The 17,322-nt window shown below is 39.9% G+C and overlaps 1 protein-coding gene across 1 annotated transcript in view; it reads right to left on the reverse strand.

The window, feature by feature from the left end:
* DTNA (dystrobrevin alpha) overlaps window positions 1-17,322 on the reverse strand; it is a 181,388-nt gene that overhangs the window by 82,142 nt on the left and 81,924 nt on the right. Inside the window, exon 4 of the mRNA XM_040632377.1 lies at window positions 7,368-7,581. Within this exon, the coding sequence (XP_040488311.1) occupies window positions 7,368-7,581 (214 nt within the window). The remainder of the gene's footprint in view (window positions 1-7,367; window positions 7,582-17,322) is intronic.

The following is a 17,322-nucleotide window of genomic DNA, read 5'->3' on the forward strand; positions in this document are numbered from 1 at the left end:
CGGCCAGAGCGTGCTGAGGATGAAAAACATAGATTGTCCCTAATGCTGCAGGCCAAACAGCCTTGGAACCGCAACAGCAGGAAGAGCGCTAGAGGAAGTCTACGCTCTTGTCTTCTTATGAAACGCTAGGGCAGCACACTCCAAGTTCACGGGCAGTTCTGAGCACCACTAAAGGAAGACTGAGCAGAGGCAGGGGTGCTTGAGAATACCGCGCCGTAGACCGAGTATCCGAGCATCCGGCAGGACCATCCGCTTCCTGAGTGGGCGGGGCCTTAGAATCAAGGACATGACCACAGGAGCTGTTCTTTGTGAATAAAAGTTGCTAGTGCAGTTGATTCTTCAGTAGGTAAAAAGAGCTTTAAAATGTAAAAGGTACAAAGAGGCACAAAGAGCTTTAAAATGAAATTTACTATTAGCCTATCATTTTTTTCTTAAAAAATTTTATTTTTAAAGTAAAAATTGTGTTTATTTTAATATTTTTCCTTTCGACGTAGAACAAGAACACAATGCATAATCCATTGCTTCTCTCTTTTTTTCCATGATTTGGTTTTTGCCATAATGGAATATATTCTATTTTTTAGGCCAGTTACCCTGAAGTTCTTGGCAATGCAAACTTCATTTTCTTGTTCCAGCTTGAGGTCAAAAACCACCCAATTAAATTGCTATACCAGTATGTAATTAATACCTTAAAGGGTATTTAAGACAATCAAAAAATTAGCAAAAGTACAAACTGAAATTGCTTTATAAGTCAATGTTTCCTTAAATCTTTTATTTCCCTTATACTTTGTTTTCTCACTCTGAAAATTTTCAAATTTTCCTAAGAGGTGACTCATTAAAAATGGAAATCAGAAAGCCCTTCCCCTTTGGTTAAAATATATGCAGAAATTTGTAGAGTGTCTGTCTTAAAAACATAAATTACTTTAAAGTTTGACTCATCAAAATAAAAAGTGAGTGAACTGCATTACACTGGGCTTTTTCCATGACGTCGCAAAGAGACAAACTGATTTCTCTGAACTAAGAAGGTATTAGTTTCAGGGAAAAGTTGTCTGGGAGGGAAAATCTGCTTTTGACAAGAAGGGAAAACAGCAAATAGATATTGATAGGTCTGGGAGGCTAGGCTGAATTTGGAACAGAATGTAAAGTTTCTCCAAGTTGCCAAGCGAGTTTCCTGTTTGAAATTATAGAATCCCATGATAAATTTTAAGTCCTTGAAAATGAGATTTGAATTCTGACTGATTCCTTTTGGAACAGGCTGGAGGCATTATTTTTCTATTTAAGAGTCCTCAAACCAGAAGCTCTTCTTTTACCAACACATTTCACAAAAACATTTGGTAAGCATTTTGATGAGCACAGAACTCAAATTGCTCTTTCTCACACATTTTGGTGGCTTAATTAACTGAGAAAATTGTTTCCTCCTCTGGCTTTCACAACACGCCTCTATCATAACTCATGTCTTTATCCGGGAATAATTTTGTTCCTATGGATCACTCATGTAACTCAACAGATATTTATCGACAATGCCTTGTAGGTTGGGGATGTAAAGGTGAATAAGGTATGGTTCCTACCCCTAATTTGCTCATGGTCTATTAGAGAAAAACAGTCAAAATCAGTTAATTTTAATACACATTTTTAAAATGGTGGGGCTCTCATCTTCCTTATCTTTCACCTCCAGCCTATTGTGCGTGGCACTTAGCGCAAAGCAAGCTCTTAATACATGTTAGTTAAATTAATGAATGCACATGTGAAAAGAAATTTTGATTTACCACTTAAGTTTTATATGAGAAATGTGAAGGGTTTGGGTGAAATTACAAAAATTGACCTTATGGTCCTTAATCTTAGATTGTATACTCGTATAATACCTTGAATTTTGAAGTGATCACATACATAATTACTCTTGTTTTTTGGGTTAGTGAAGTTAACACGTGAACAGATAGAAATCCCTTAGTGGGCTTTGGCATCTCTTTGGGCTCCCCATCATGTCAGTCATACATTTGGGGAAAGAATTCCTCATAACACCTGGCCATGCGAGTTTGCCAGGAGTTTCTCCAGAATGGACGGGGCCAGAATTTTACCCCTATGAAATTCCGTTTGCCCCCCACGCAAAGTCTAAGTCTGACGTAAAGGGGGGTGACATTAAGGCTGTTCATTTTATCTACAATTGTGAAACTTCTTTGAAAAGAGATCCTATTTTAGCAACATGTAGGAATCTTGGAACAAAGTCTTTTCTACTAGAACAAAATATTAGCGATTAGAGGAGAATGTTCCATGGAAATCTTGAATTTAAGATGTGGTAAGAAAAAGGAAATCACCAGGCAAACACTATGTTAAATATCTAGTTTTAGCCATATAGATAGTAAAAAGAAAAGAGGAGAACATTTGGTTTTGTAGACCTCTTCTCTTCTTCTTTTGCTCTCCCACATCCTCACAGCCTCAAATGTGAACTATACATTTCATTGGCACGCCGAGAAAGGGCCATGTACTTTGTAATACATCCTGCATTAAACATCAAACTCATTTTTAAAACTCAAAAGGCAGAAGGGTTTTGGCAGAGTTCCAGAATATTTTATATCCACCTGTCTGAAATAGCGCTGTGGTACCTCTCACAGTGCCGGAGATGGGGGGGGGGGCTCAGCAGTGGGAATGGATGTTCAAATGGTTCAGCGAGGTGCAGTATGCCAAGCAGAGAGGAAAATACCAGGGTGTTGTATTCTCTGTGAAAGACTATTATACGATAGATTTGGAGTTCTGGATGGCTGTCATGAAACTGACTCTAAATCTACAATGTAATACGAGTTAAGTCCAAATATTTCCTCCGCATACCCTCTGTCCACCACAAAGTGGAAAGGTGAGGAATGTGAGCCTAATAAAAATATCCTGAAAAAGCAGGGTAGGTCTGGGGGAAATAACATACATTAAGTCTCATTAGAAAAAAAAAGAAATGAAACAGAAAGCCTGAATAGACCTGAACTTACCCTAATGCCTGAAACAAAGGATTTTGTTCCCCACTCACCTCATCTAGGGTGAGACTGTATGACCTGCACATTGTTTCACCTCCTCGTAATCACATTGTGCTAAACCGGGAAGGTTGCTGGCACACAGGAAATGCTGACAACGTATTAGCTGTTACTACAATTAGGATATTATTACTATCATCGGAGAAGTGGCATTAAGAATACAGCTTGACATCTGAAAATAGGAACATCACTGTTCCTTTTAATATTTATCATTGTCCTACTGTGATATTCGTATGACTGAATATATGTGAAAATAATATTTGCTAAAAACAAGGCCACTGTCACATCATCTACCTTAGGAGGAACTTCCCTAAGAAGGAAGATTCTAGTGAACTGAAATGAGATTAAGTCAACAGACTAAAGTTCGTGTTTCCCAGGGAAGTAAGAAGAGAGTAAGAGACTTACGTTGAAGTTTTTTGTGAAAATAGGATACCCCTACATTAGTAGCCATAGACATCTGATTTTCTTCTCTTGTGGAGCAGAAGTAAAAATGGAGGGTATAAACTTAGGTGTCAGACCAAACTTGGACTCACTCGTATTGGTAAGATACTAGAGATTAAGGAGGACTTGATTTCAGAAAAAGAATGAAAAGAAATCAGTGTGAAAAGCCAATCATTGATCTTTATTCATTCATTCATTCATTCATTCATTCATTCATTCATTCACAGACTCCTTCTGAGCTGGATCTTGTCTCAGGTGCTGTGCATATCAAGAGTGAGACACGGCCCCGCTATGCGGTAGCTTGCGGGAGGCAGTCATACACATGGTAAGACATGCACGGGAAGGGAAGAGCAGAACCATGTGTAAGGAATAGTGGGGCCTGGGGCAGGGGGAGTCAGCCCAGCCGTGAGAGGGGAAGGGCTTCCCAGTGGATCAGTTTGTGACCCCCCACTCTCCAAAAGGCCATTATAGACTTTAAGAATTATTTTCAAGGTTACAATTATCCCTCCAGAAAGCTGTTGAAAAAAAAAATTATCATCTTGTAACTTGCTCCCATGTTGTTTTTCTTTCGTGACTCTCAATTTTCTTGAAAATAATAATGGTGAGAAAAAAAGCTGCCGCCAGGCTGTCAGCAAATAAGGAAAGGCAGTAACCTCACTCTTGGGGTGTGCAGAAGAAAGAGACGAGATGCAGAGACTGGCTCAGGCTGTTTCCTAACATCCTTCCTCCCTCTCAGTCCCTGCTCCTGATTCTGAGACCTCCTTTCCCATTTTCCCCGGGTGCACCCATCTATTTTCCTAGGACCCTGGAGAAGACAGTGTCTGGGGTGGAAAGATCTGCTTAGCAGTCAGTTGGTAATCGATGACTGGTTGACTCCTGATAGATACAGCCATTTTTAGAAGGAAAGTCAGGAAGACCTAAAATCTTCTAGACTCAAGAGCCTGACTATTCAGAGACAGAATGGCAAGCATAGGTAGACCCACTGGGCACCAATGTTAGCTCCTAATGTTCTAGAAATCATCCTGTGTATGTAGCTATGCACTCTCTACTTCCTAAGAGACCAAGTTGTTGGAGACACCTTGCACCCAGGAAACCGACTGTGGTCTGCAGTAAGCACGCCCATGTGAGAACCCAGACCCGGGTGTTTCTTTGGGGAGAGAAGGAAGGAGTGCTATTTTGGGGGACCTGTGTTGTGAGAAGGCGAGTCTGGCTCTCAGGGCCACAGCCAAGTGGGCTTTGAACCTCGTTTCAGGTTACCATTGTCATGGTGGACTCCACGTCGCTGGGTCTGGTGAATTTTAAGGCACTACTAAAATAATGACCACGTTTCTCTGAATGCAAGTTCTTACTCTCATTCTCCATGAATTTAAATCGCTATACTGTCTTTCCTTTTTAAAAAAATATATAGATGACCTCTTTAGAATTCATGTTTTAATTTTTATTCTAGATTTCCCCCCCTGGTTTTTATATGTTCATTTAAATTACAGCAAATGAGAGAAAATCTCCCAAATGTTTCGGTGGTTTCATAACAGTAACAACATATCTTTGAAGTACTAGGGCTCATTCACGTCTACCAACATGCAGACGTGCATGTTAGACACTTGGGTTCTGTCGTGGGATAGGTGGTAGGAAGCGACATCAGATTTCCATACTGGATCTCATTTGGAGAAATAGGAGTTTACTATTATAAGAAATTGAACTGAACATTCATTTTATTCTTAAGTTTCTCTTCTTAGATTCACTTCTAAGTGAATGTTTCCGGTTATATTCTCTTTCCAGTTAGTGATGCTTCCTTATGGCTCACATCTCGCATCGTCTAGAATTTCAAAAGCCATCAGATGGAAATGTGAGTATCAGCAGAACTGCCTAGACTCATTTGCTATGCCAAGAGAGAGGAGGCAGAAGTATCTGGAGACTGGGGTCTCTATATGGATGTGTCTGTAAATCTGTAAGATGAGATTTCTCTAGGTGGTTATTTTAAAAAAAATCTACTACAATGAGATTATTGGAAGTATACACCAGGACCCTTTTTATCCATAAGAAGAAAAGAACCCAATAAATATTCCATTTGAACATTCACGTCAATGTCTCCTTACCTTGGGATAGTCCGTAAGCTTAGCATTCATCAACCTTGAAATAATTATCAGTAGCTGTTTAGAGAACATATACAGCCCATTTTCCCAAAATGATCTTCCCAATATTTCCAAATGGAAGTGAAAAACCAAATCTATTGTATATTTCTCATAATATGAGAAAATAATATTGAGGTATGGTGTATTATATCATATAAAATATAAGACATGTATATATTATATATCTCATATATTTCACAAAGTCCCCCTTCCTTATTGTTAATCTGGCCCTGTTTCTGTATTTATGGAGTGGATACAAATTATTTTTTACCTTTGAGCCCTTATGAATCCTTCAGGAATACTCTAAGATTTGGCAAGAATTTTATTTCTCTTTTTATATTTTCCGTTATTCCACTTATAACAAATAAGTGCCCTGAAGATGTTAGCAGCAAGTCTGGAAGCTTCCGTGCTCTTGTCAAGGGGGCAGGATGGAAATGCCATTATAGCAATTCCATAGCCTGGTTCCATTCTGTCACCTGTCATGTGGAACCATAGCCTCCTCTACCTGCCTGCCACTTGGTTACCATAGTGATTAGGCCACAGCAGTATATCAGTTCTGAAGTCTGCACAGGCTAAGCATGGGCTCTATCAAGCCGGACTGCTTGTTTTAGAACTGTTTATTTCAACTCAAGAATTATTCAAAATATAAACATCCCGAGACAGTAATCTACACTGGTCAAACCGAGCACGAATAATTCTGTTACCACTCTAGATTGTAAAGTGACAGCTGGTGACTTTCGTGAGTGGCATAATAACATTAACCTGGCTGGAACATCTCCAGTGCCGGGCTTAAATATTCCCAAGCATTGGCCAGACAATGAGACTAAGCAAAATCTTTTGAGAGTCTTAAAATGCGATTCCTGTAAGGTCAAGTTAGCAATTTTCCTTTTTAATATTCAAAACCAGTAGTGAAAGTGGAGATGTTGATACTGCATCTAGACTAGAGGCTATCAGCAAAAGACCTTTTGAAATCTTAGGCTGGTAAAGTAATTCGGGGGAGTTTTTACACTTCACAAGGCTGCCACATGTGCCTTGGAGAAGAAATCTTCGCTGAATACCTAAATCCCTACTCTGCCACTAAACCGTCGAGAGACACTGGACAAGTGACAGTCTCTTTGTGCTTCAGGTCCTTCATCTGTAAAATGAGAGATTTGGAAGAACGGTCTTTAATATTTCAGCCAGCTCTGAAATTCTCTGATTCTATGAGAGGAAATTACAAGATAATGAGGCTGCGTTTCAGTTGTTGCTTGTGGACGGCATTACACTGTTTTATGAGGCTCGTTATTGACCGATCCATTTAATGCAAGGCATGGCTACTTTCACTAGGCTGGTCAAGAAACCCTTCAATTTCTCCCCGTTTGCTCTAGGGTCTTGTTATGACACCTCAGAAACACTGTCTTAGACAATCTGCAAAGAAGAGAGTTAAAAACATCCTCCCACTTCACGCTTCATTAAACCGCTCCACAGGCAGGCCATCATGCAGCACTTTCAGACAACCGCAGCTTCTAGGAAGCGTGGGATGATGAGTTAAATAAAGGTCAGCATAGAAAATACAATTGTCCCCAACTTTCTACGGCACTATTTCACTCCCTAGTTTTTTTCCCCATAGCATTTAAAATGGACGTTAAACACAGAGCGGCGTTATTGAGATAAGTATCTGATCAAGAAAAAAGAAGTGGTTGGTTACTTGAAGGAAATTATTTGGAAGAAAGACCCAGGAGGACAAGAGGAAGGACAGACCAAACATGTGGAGAGGAACAGATATTCAGAGGGAGCTTACGGATCAAAGGCTGCCAGCAGGAAGTTAAGCAGGAGGCTGATGGACTGTTCCACCTGGATTTGGTGAGTGGTTGGCATCCGTTTGTTGAGCTGGTAGAAAATGGTGGACAGCACAGCCTCCAAGCGGGCCACACTGAGTTCTATGTTCGGGTCCAGGTTGTTCAGAGCATTTTCCCGTAATGCTTCTATGACGTTCCAAATGTCCACCAGGTGCACTATGTACAATGAAAGCAGAGGGAACACATCAGCCCAAAATGCAGGGAAAGGTAAATTCATTGTTTCACATGTATCATCTGTCCCGTTTTGTCAAGGCCCCTCATAGCCTTCAGTATGTGTTCGACTCCTGTAGGGGCTGATGCAGTAAATGTGCATAGACCGTGCCTGATCTCAAAGACTTGACGTACAATGGGTAATAGCAAGAAAAGTATTTCCTGAAAACCACAGTAGTTATTTCTAATCTTCAAAATGACCCTTGCAGTACAGCTACTATCTTTACACGTGAGAAACTGAAGACCAGGGAAGTTAACGGACAAATGCCAAGGTCCAAGGCCAGTCAATGGGAAAACTTGCATTCAAATACACATCTCTCTGACTTTTTTAAAAAAAATTGAGATATAATTGACATATAACATCGTGTAAGTATTAAGTGTAAGGTGTACAACATGTTGGTTTGATACATTTCTATATTGCAATGTGCACCACCATAGCATTAGCAAACACGTCATATCCCATAATTATCATTTCTTTTTCTGTGGTGAGAACATTTAAGATCTAGTCTCTTAGCAACTTTGAAGTATATAGCACTTGGGATTAAAATTAACAAGTCTATCTGGCTTGAAAGCATTTTTCCATTGCACATACTGACCCCTTAAAAGAAAGAGAGAGAAAACCAACACTCACACTCTAGTGTTTGAAAAGATATCAAACCTGCATTTATTTAAAATATTTTCATTTGTCTCAGAGGGGAGGGGGGTGGAGGAATGGGATAGGCTGGTGATGGGTAGTAAGGAGGGCACGTATTGCATGGTGCACTGGGTGTTACACACAACTAATGAATCGTCAAACTTTACATCGGAAACCGGGGATGTACTGTATCGTGACTAGCATAATATAATAAAAAATCATTAAAAAATATTTTCATTTGTTTATATACTTTTCATAGTATAAGTTTTGAAATAAAGAAGGGAAAGTTAAGGAAGGCAGGAAGAGAGGCAGGGGAAAAAGGAAAAGTAATCTCTAGAAGGCAGCAGCAAACTTAGTCACAGATCACTTAACTAACCTGGTCAAGAACAAACAGTTTTTTGGCTTACATTATTGAGTAGCTCACAAAACTTAGGTCACGGTTACTTTCATTAGGATAGTCAAGAATTTCATTTCCTTTCTTCCCTGTTCTTGCTGAGGTCTTGTTATAACATCCCAGAAACCATCACCACAATCAAGACAGTGAACATCTCCATCAGCCGCCAAAGTGTCCTCCTGCTCCTTTCAACCCACCCCACTCCTCATCCCAGGCAGCCACAGATATACTTTCCAAAAGGTTTTCTGGAATTCTATATAGCTGGAATTATACAGGATGTACTCTTTTTTTTTTTTTTTAAATCTGGATTCTTTTACTTGGTATAATTATCTTGAGACTCATCCATGTTGCATGTGTCAATAGTTTGTTCCTTTGCATTGTTGAACAGTACTCTATTGTGTGGATATATCACAATTTGGTTATCAACTCACCTGTCGATGGACACTCGGGTTGTTTCAGTTTTTGGTGACCACGCATGAAGTTGCTAAGAACAACCTTGTACATGTATTTGTATAGACATATGCCTCCATTTCTCTTGGTAAATACTTGGACATGAAGTGGCTAGGTTGAATGGTCGGTGTACGTTTAATTTTTGAGAAACTTCCCAAGTGTTTTCCAACATAGTTGTACTATTTTCCATCCACAACAAAAGTGTATGAGAATTCCAGTTTCTCTACAACTTCACCAAATTTAAGGTTCGCTTTTCATGACACCTTTGCATTTGAAAACAAATCTGTTGTCTTTCTCAGTGAAATGTGTACTTATGTTTCAGTTCCTGAGAAATGTGCACTCCATATATGCTTTGCTACCAACTCCCAAGTTTTAGTTTCCTACCTCTTTATTCATTTCTAGCACTATATTTAAAAAACAAAACTAACGTATATTGAGATTCTGGACTTGCGAGTCCAAATGAACACTGGACTTGAAGTCTGAAGACCTACATCCAAATATGGTTCTCCTCCTACAAGTGCATGCCCTCTTAGCCTCAAAGACTTGGAAATTTACTTTCCTCATCTGCAAAGCAGGGATGGTGCTCCTTAAATGGGAAAAAATCACAAAGTCAAAAGTGGGAGTGCCTGATACACTAAGACAGTGCATTACACTTGAACAAATGAACAATGTGAATCATGTAAAAACAAAACAAAATACAACTTTCTAGTATATCTCTGATTTGGGGCAGAAAAATACAAATCACTTTCTAAATGAAATACTTAAATGTTTATTAGATTTGGATAAATTCAGATTTATGTGATTGCAAATTTCTTACCTTCTCTATCATACAAGGAAATTATTTGTTTCTTAATGCTATTCAGCCAGTCTTTCAATTTGGCAACCAAGTTACTCCCAAGGAAATGGGATCTATGAGTTTGTTTATTTTTAAATTTCTTAAGGAATTAAATTAATTTCTGTGGGAACTGGGATTCCTGTATTTATTCCCTTTATGCTTGATCTATACGTTCTCTGGATCCAGCCCTTGGGGGATATGTCTGGGTGCAGAACGCTCAGAGGCTGTCCTGACTCAGAGAACTAACAGTCAGGTGGGGATAGAGACATGACACTCAATCACACGGATAATCAGGAATGATGACCTACCGTGACAGACGGGGTGCTAGGCACAGAATGGGATTATGAGATGGTTTGTGAAGAGGCCAGAGGAACAAGATAAGGCTGGCCGAGCACTGTAGCTCTGGCAAGCCTTTTGGTCTTTATGCTGAAAGTAGGAAGATACGGGTTTTAAATAGAGTGATGTGCTCAGAAATGCAGCTTCAAAATGTCATTTCAGACTGTAAGGGAAGAGAGTAATGGACATGGACCAGCGTGCATGGCAGAAGTGGCTGGAGCCTGCTGCTGTGGTCCCAGCAGAGACAGTGGTATTGGTTTCTTTTCTTTTCTTTTCTTTTCTTCTTCTTCTTCTTCTTCTTCTTCTTCTTCTTCTTCTTCTTCTTCTTCTTTTTTTTTTAAAGATTCATTCATTTATTTTAGAGAGGGGGGGAGAGGAGGAGCAGAGGGAAAGGGACAGAGAAAATCTCTAGCAGACTCCCCACTGAGCAGGGAGCCCAACGTGGGGCTGGATCCCACAACCCTGAGATCAGAGGCCCAGCCCACTGAGCCACCCAGAGGCCCCGGAGACTATGGTATTTTTGCACAGGGGAGGCAGTACACAGAGAAACTGTAACCATGTACATTATACATACTTCTCTTCCAAGAGAGGCAAAAGACAGATTTCGTAATCACAAAGATTGAGGTTTCACTCCTGGCTCCCCTAATAACTGTAAAAGAGTGGGAAAGTTATTTCTCCTCTATACATTTTATTATTTCCTTTTTAGAAATGAGGAGACGAATACCATCCAGAGAGAGCTGTAGTGAGGAGAAAAGAGAGAAAGTATAGACAAGAGCTGACCACAGAGTTTGGCACATAGGTGCTCAACAAATGATAGCCATTAGTGTTAAAATAATTAAACACCTTCTCATCTACAGCCATACTATCGTCTTATTGATTCACAAGATCGGTGACTCCAAACCTAAGTTTTAGCACAGTCCCCTCAAATTCAATAACCTAATTAACATATAATTTTGAGCATTTATTATATAGGCGATATAAAAGAAGCTTAAACTACATCTCAGGCACAAAAGCAGATACTATTCAGTCTAACTCATAAATTCTGAGTTAGTGGAGTTCGAATCGATTTCGCCGTATTTGATAATTAGAGACCTGGTGAGGAAGGCCCTCTTTCACAGAGACTTCTTGGAAATTTTATTTCATTGGTAACTGCTTTGGGAGGTGCAGATCACAGTGCAGAGTAACGCAGGTTCCTGGACAGTACGTTCGACCAACTTCTCCTACTGACCTTGAGCAAGTCACTTAACGTTCTTAAGTTTCAGTTTCCACATCTGTAAAATGGGGACAGTAACAGTTGCTCCACAAAAGAAACAAAAAACCAGTTGCTCCACTGCAGGGTTATTGTGGGGATCAATGAGATAATCCACACAAAGCACTTCACACGAGGCTTAGTGCATAAGAAGCATTTAATATGTATTAATTATTATTGAAAGGGTATCACAAGCCTTTTGCTTAATAAAATAGGAACACTAAGAAATGTGCTAAGTTGAGAGTCATAAGGAAGCTATTAAGAAGTCTGTTTTAAAAGTCTGACAGTTGTATAAACATGTTGTTTACTCTTGAGCCATCAAATCATTTTAGAAAATGAAGACATTTAGGTTGTGCAGTGATAACTGTACACCACTAGATGGCAATGTGCACACTTGACTAAATAGCCATCAAGCTTTCACTGTCCATCATAGGGCATCTGCTATTAGGTGCAGGCATAGGAAGTGGGGTTTCCTCATCTACGTTACTGCATACATTTTATACTAATATACTAGATAAAGCAATGGTTTGTACAATAAAATCATTTGGTTAACATTAGCTATATCAAACATAAACATGTATTCTTAAAGGTAGTATTGAGTACTTCATAGAATCTTAAAAACAACATTAGTGTAAATTTTGGACGTTATTAATACCTAACAGTTTGTATTCATAAATAAATGAAAACAGACAAGGCTTCAGTAGTTTGTCTTCAATGCAGGCAATCTCAGGTGGGAAAGGGCTAAGTCCGAGGCATGGGTGTGGGGGGAAGTGTTTGCATGAGGGTAGAGAAGAGTTTGCTGTTCTCAAGTGATGCTTCTTATCTGTTTGCTGATGTTATGCTATTTTCATAGGAAATGAACTCTTTAGGGTACAGAGATGACTTATATTCAAATATCTCTGGGAAAAGTACAAAAATACCAGACTCATTTATACCTAGATAGAAATGACCGATGTCATAAACTTTATTAGAAGTAGGAGAAGCATATAAATAGGGTAAGTACAGAAGGGTACAGAAAGGATAGGAATATCAAAAGACAACCGCAGGAGTTAGTCTATTTCATCATTTAGCCCAGGCCAGCCTTCCCTGGACCACGTCACCATACAGGTTGGGTTCAGGTCCGTGAATCTAAGCACAATGTCTTTTTTTTTTTTTTTTAAGCACTTGGGGAAAAAATTTAAAAAAAAAGTAAAGCACTTGGAGATCTCAAAATTCCTAAGCCCATTTTCTACCACTTACCAATTCCAAAATTTAGGAAGGTGCGAAAGGCTTTTCACAAAGCTCTCCAGGTGATTCTGACAATCACTGATTTAGAAAACGTTAGAAGGCTTTCAAAGGCCTTGCAGCTGGGGAGGGTCAATAAACAATCATAGTGACTTAACTCTGGTCATGTCGGAGTGGTGGTTCTCAGCCGTGGCTGCACGCTGGACACCCCTGCAGGTTGTAAAATAGCTCCCTGGGGCACCTGCTCTTGGGCAGTACTCAGGGTCGCGAGGCACTAGGCTTGTTAGAAACGCAGACTCATAGGCTCCAACCCAGATCTGGAGAAGCAGAATCCGCATTTTAACAACATTCCCAGTAGTTTAAGTATGACGAACAGCTGGAAGTCAGTAGTTCTCTCTCCTTTGGCATCAAGTCCGTCGGCTATGTTCTTTTTTTTTTTTTTTTTTTAAGATTTCATTTATTTATTTGAGAGCGCGTGCTGAGCAGGGAGACTGCCATGAGGCTGGATCCTTGGATCCTTCATCCCAGGATCCCAGGACCCCGGGATCATGACCTGAGCCGAAGGCAGATGCTTCATTGACTGAGCCACGCAGGTGCTCCTCGACAGCTGCTATGTTCTAATAGGTTGAGGCATCTTACTAGAAGCTGGTAACTCTCAATTAAGTTACACAGTTTAAGAATGATTTATATACTTATGTATATACCCATTGTTTTAGAAGGGTTGTGATTTAACTCGATAAGAAGGTCACTCATTGCATCCTGATGTGCTTTCTCGACTGGGAGAAAAGTAATTTGCATTTGGGTTGGGAATTGAACATAATCTGTTGACATGTCACTGGGAATATATATATATATCCTCTAGCGTGTAGATGGGGCATGTATGTGTGTGCATGAACCCCCAGCCACTCTGGCCACCCAGGCTTAAAGTGATGGTGACTGTTGTCTGAGGCTTTGTTAGGACTAGTTTTCCAATCTCTGATACATGCAGGTAATACTAGGGAGAATTTCCATGTTGATTTACTCATCCAATCCCACTGCAAAGGAGATAGAATGTTTCTCTGGAAAACTCGTCCAGATCTTCCCTCCCTAGATCTAAGTTCTCTGACTTTCAGGAAAATTCCCAGCATGAATTTCCCATTGTGACCACCCTGTAGAGCATGAGAACCAAGTGCAGGTGGTATTTCTGATTCATTTATACTGCAGGTTTGATGTGCCAAATTGTGTTCCTTCGCACAGTGGATTATTAAAATATGTTTGTAGGCTTATAGGAAAGTTATTAACAGAGATTCATTCTTTCAGTTTTCCAATAAAGTTCTGATGCCCTTAGCACTAAAAGATGAGCACACATAGAAGCGTTGTCTTTTTCCTATGCCAGCTCTCAAATACAAAGTTTTATTCAGTTTTATTCTAAATACCAAGTAGACTTTAAGTAAGAATGCTTTCAAGGAGCTTCCTAAGTGGGTCAGACTGCCATGCGGGTAGGTTGTGAGGGGGTGGGGGGAAGAACCACTCCTTGTGAGCTTCAGGAACCACTCCGGGTTCCTCTTCCAGCTCATCACCTTGCCAACCTGCTAACTAGCCTTTCTTAGCCTTCCATTCCAGAGGCTAACAACTTCATTTTATTCATAAAAGAAGTACTTATTCAGCCCTTATTACGTTGTAGCACTCTTCTGGGTTCTAGAACTAGTGTGAACAAGACAGGCTGTCCCTGAACAGACTCACAGCTGGTGGAGAACAGTGGGATCTAGTGAACAAATGTGCAGACTATGCAACAACAGTCTAGTTTCTCTCACAGAGAAAAATGGGCTCAGAGACCATGGACTTGGATTCAGGGGTTTCTTCGTTTGTACAATAGGAACAATAATATCCAACTTTCTTCTCTTACAGGTGGGGAACAACAAAAATTACATGGAAAATTCTAAAGCGCTATATACATTTTAGGCATGTTCTTATTTTTTAGAGAAAACAGGCATTAAAATTTACTGTCATATTCAGATAAAACTATAACCTCCCAATTCTTTCAATTCTTTGCTCCACTCTGTCAGTGATAAAGATGTTTGTCCCTTAGTACAAGCTTTCTTTGACAATATCAGGTTTGTGTTCCTCTTAACAGGTGTGCTGATGTTGTAAGTCCATCGAAGACTGCATCACAGCAAGGAGCATTTTAGCTCACGTTCAGATCAAACGCTTATCTCAAAATTCAGAGAACCTCAGCTCATGAGAAGAAAGGAGTGTTTCAACATGTCACTAACTTACCGTACATGTGTTGCACGTACAAGCATTAACCTGCAGAAGAAGACTGCCATGTACGTATAGAACTGGGAAAGGAAGCAGGAAATGAGATTCCATCATATTTTCAAAAGAAATGAAATCCAACCAATAACTTTAAAGATTCTACAATACATGATGCTTGATGTTAGAGGGGACTAGACAAAAGACAAGAGCCTGGCCAGGAAAGAGACTGTAATTCCCATGGGGAAAGACGAGTTCAGATGGCCTAGCTAAAGATCAGGATGAGCACACTGTCATCAAAAGCCCACAACCATTGGGCAGATTGAAAAAACCCCCAAAACTACTGAAGCTGAAAATACAGGGATGCTATTGTAGGCTGGAAACATTGGGAAGGTTCAAAGGAGGAGGAGGTAGGGCTCAAGTTGGTCCCTGAATCACAGCAGGATTTCAATACATAAAGATGAGTGGGGGAGGATAGTCTGGGAAGAAGATGATCTAGTGACTTCAGAGAGCCATGAATGAAGAAGGGGCAACCAGGTCTTCTATTGACTAGATGGGGCTAGCAGAGTTTGCTTGCTGGATGTACTGGAAAGCAGGGTCTGCAACTTTGTAACCTTTCCTATTGTCCATTATTTGACAATTCCCTAATTTTTCAGTAAGCAAATGGAGAGATGGAGAATTTGCATCCCATCAAGTTTCATACTAAGCTTCATTTTCAAAATACCGCGTGTGTTAATTCCATCCCTGTCTATAGGCAACCAGTCCAGTGGTGAAAATCAGAAGTGCTCTTTGGAGCAGTGAGCGGGTCTCAAACTGTGGCCTCTGATTCCACAGGTCTGGAGTTTGGCCAGGGCATCCCCGGTTTCCGCTGCTCCTTGAAAAGCAAGCATGTTTGAGAACCATAGCTATGGAGCACGACTTAAAGAGTGGAGGGGCAGGAAGAACAGGAAACTGATGCGCATCTGAGCTAGAGGAATTTATTTAAAGGGTATCACAAGAATTCTGGGAACAAGGATTGTGATCAAGAAAGCCATGTGCAAATTGGCCAGTTGTTAAGATTTTCTCAAATAAATAATATATGTCTTTGCCCTCACTCAGGACTTCGATCATGACAAAACAATTTTTAAAAAGCTCTTAGGGAAGAGAAATTCAGTGAAGTGGTATGCTTGGCCAGGGTCAATTTGATGTGATTACACTGACGATCCTAGCCACATTGACCAAACACTGAGTTGGGAAAGAAAATGTTAATAAAATGCGATTTTTGTATTCATTTCCATTCATGAGCCATGAGCTATATCTTTCAAAATAGGAATCAAAACAACATCTGAGTAGCTCACCAAATTATTTTACTCTTCCAAAGTCAACACTCCCTTGCTCCCACAGTATATACCTTTATCACCAAGACTGTTCTCTGTGCTAAGGATCCTCGGAGAGAAGCATCATAGCTTACAAAGATGACATTTTAGTTTCACTTTAATTTCCTGGGTAAGGTGCCTGATGGAATAGAGCTTCAGGAAAAGGTCTACAACATATTTTTGGTATAAAATCAAATAGGATATCACGCCAATCCTCAAAGGCCCTGGCAGTACATCTATTGCCCATTAGGAAGAAGTGTTCAGTTTTCCTTAAATTGTGTTTGTAGACCAGCATCATTATTCAAAATGAGGTATAGTAATTGTTGGCTCAATAGCTGTCATACCGTAAATTAAATGTAACTAAATCCAATTGAACAAGCATTTATTAAGCCTATTATTTTCCAAAGTATTGTACCAATGATTGTAAAAATAATAAGAGAAGGTAAATGAAAAGAAAGATCTGAACAATAACTAATTTCTCACTGCCGGTGTTTAACTTTGCTCAGAATATATTTAATAGCTTCAGAAGCAAGGGATCTAGTATCTTGTCTCCCCTCTGGGTAGTCATTTCAGCCTTCAATAGACAGTTTGTGTAGCTCTCTTCAATATGCCTTTAGCATTCCCTACATTCTAGTGCTCTAGTTTGGGCTTTTACTGCCTTCTACATAGATTTTTACAGTAAACCTTCTTCCTCATTTCCAGTTTCTGCCCTCTTCCATCTCTCCTAGGAAATGGTGTTAGGTCCTAGCTCTGGTCATGCCATTCTCCATTACCTATTGAGTAAAACCCAAGCTCCTAAGCTTGAAAATCAATGTATGGACTCCCGTCTCCCAAACTTACTTTACTTACTTACTTACTTATTTATTTATTTATTTAGATTTATTTATTTATTTGAGAGAGAGAGAGAGTGCACGAGCAAGCATCTGAGCATGAGTGGGGGGAGGTGCAGAGGGAGAGAATCTTCAAGCAGGCTTCCTG

Source organism: Ursus maritimus, unplaced genomic scaffold, assembly GCF_017311325.1.
Source record: "Ursus maritimus isolate PB19 unplaced genomic scaffold, ASM1731132v1 scaffold_18, whole genome shotgun sequence".
In the NCBI taxonomy this organism is placed as follows: Eukaryota; Metazoa; Chordata; class Mammalia; order Carnivora; family Ursidae; genus Ursus; species Ursus maritimus.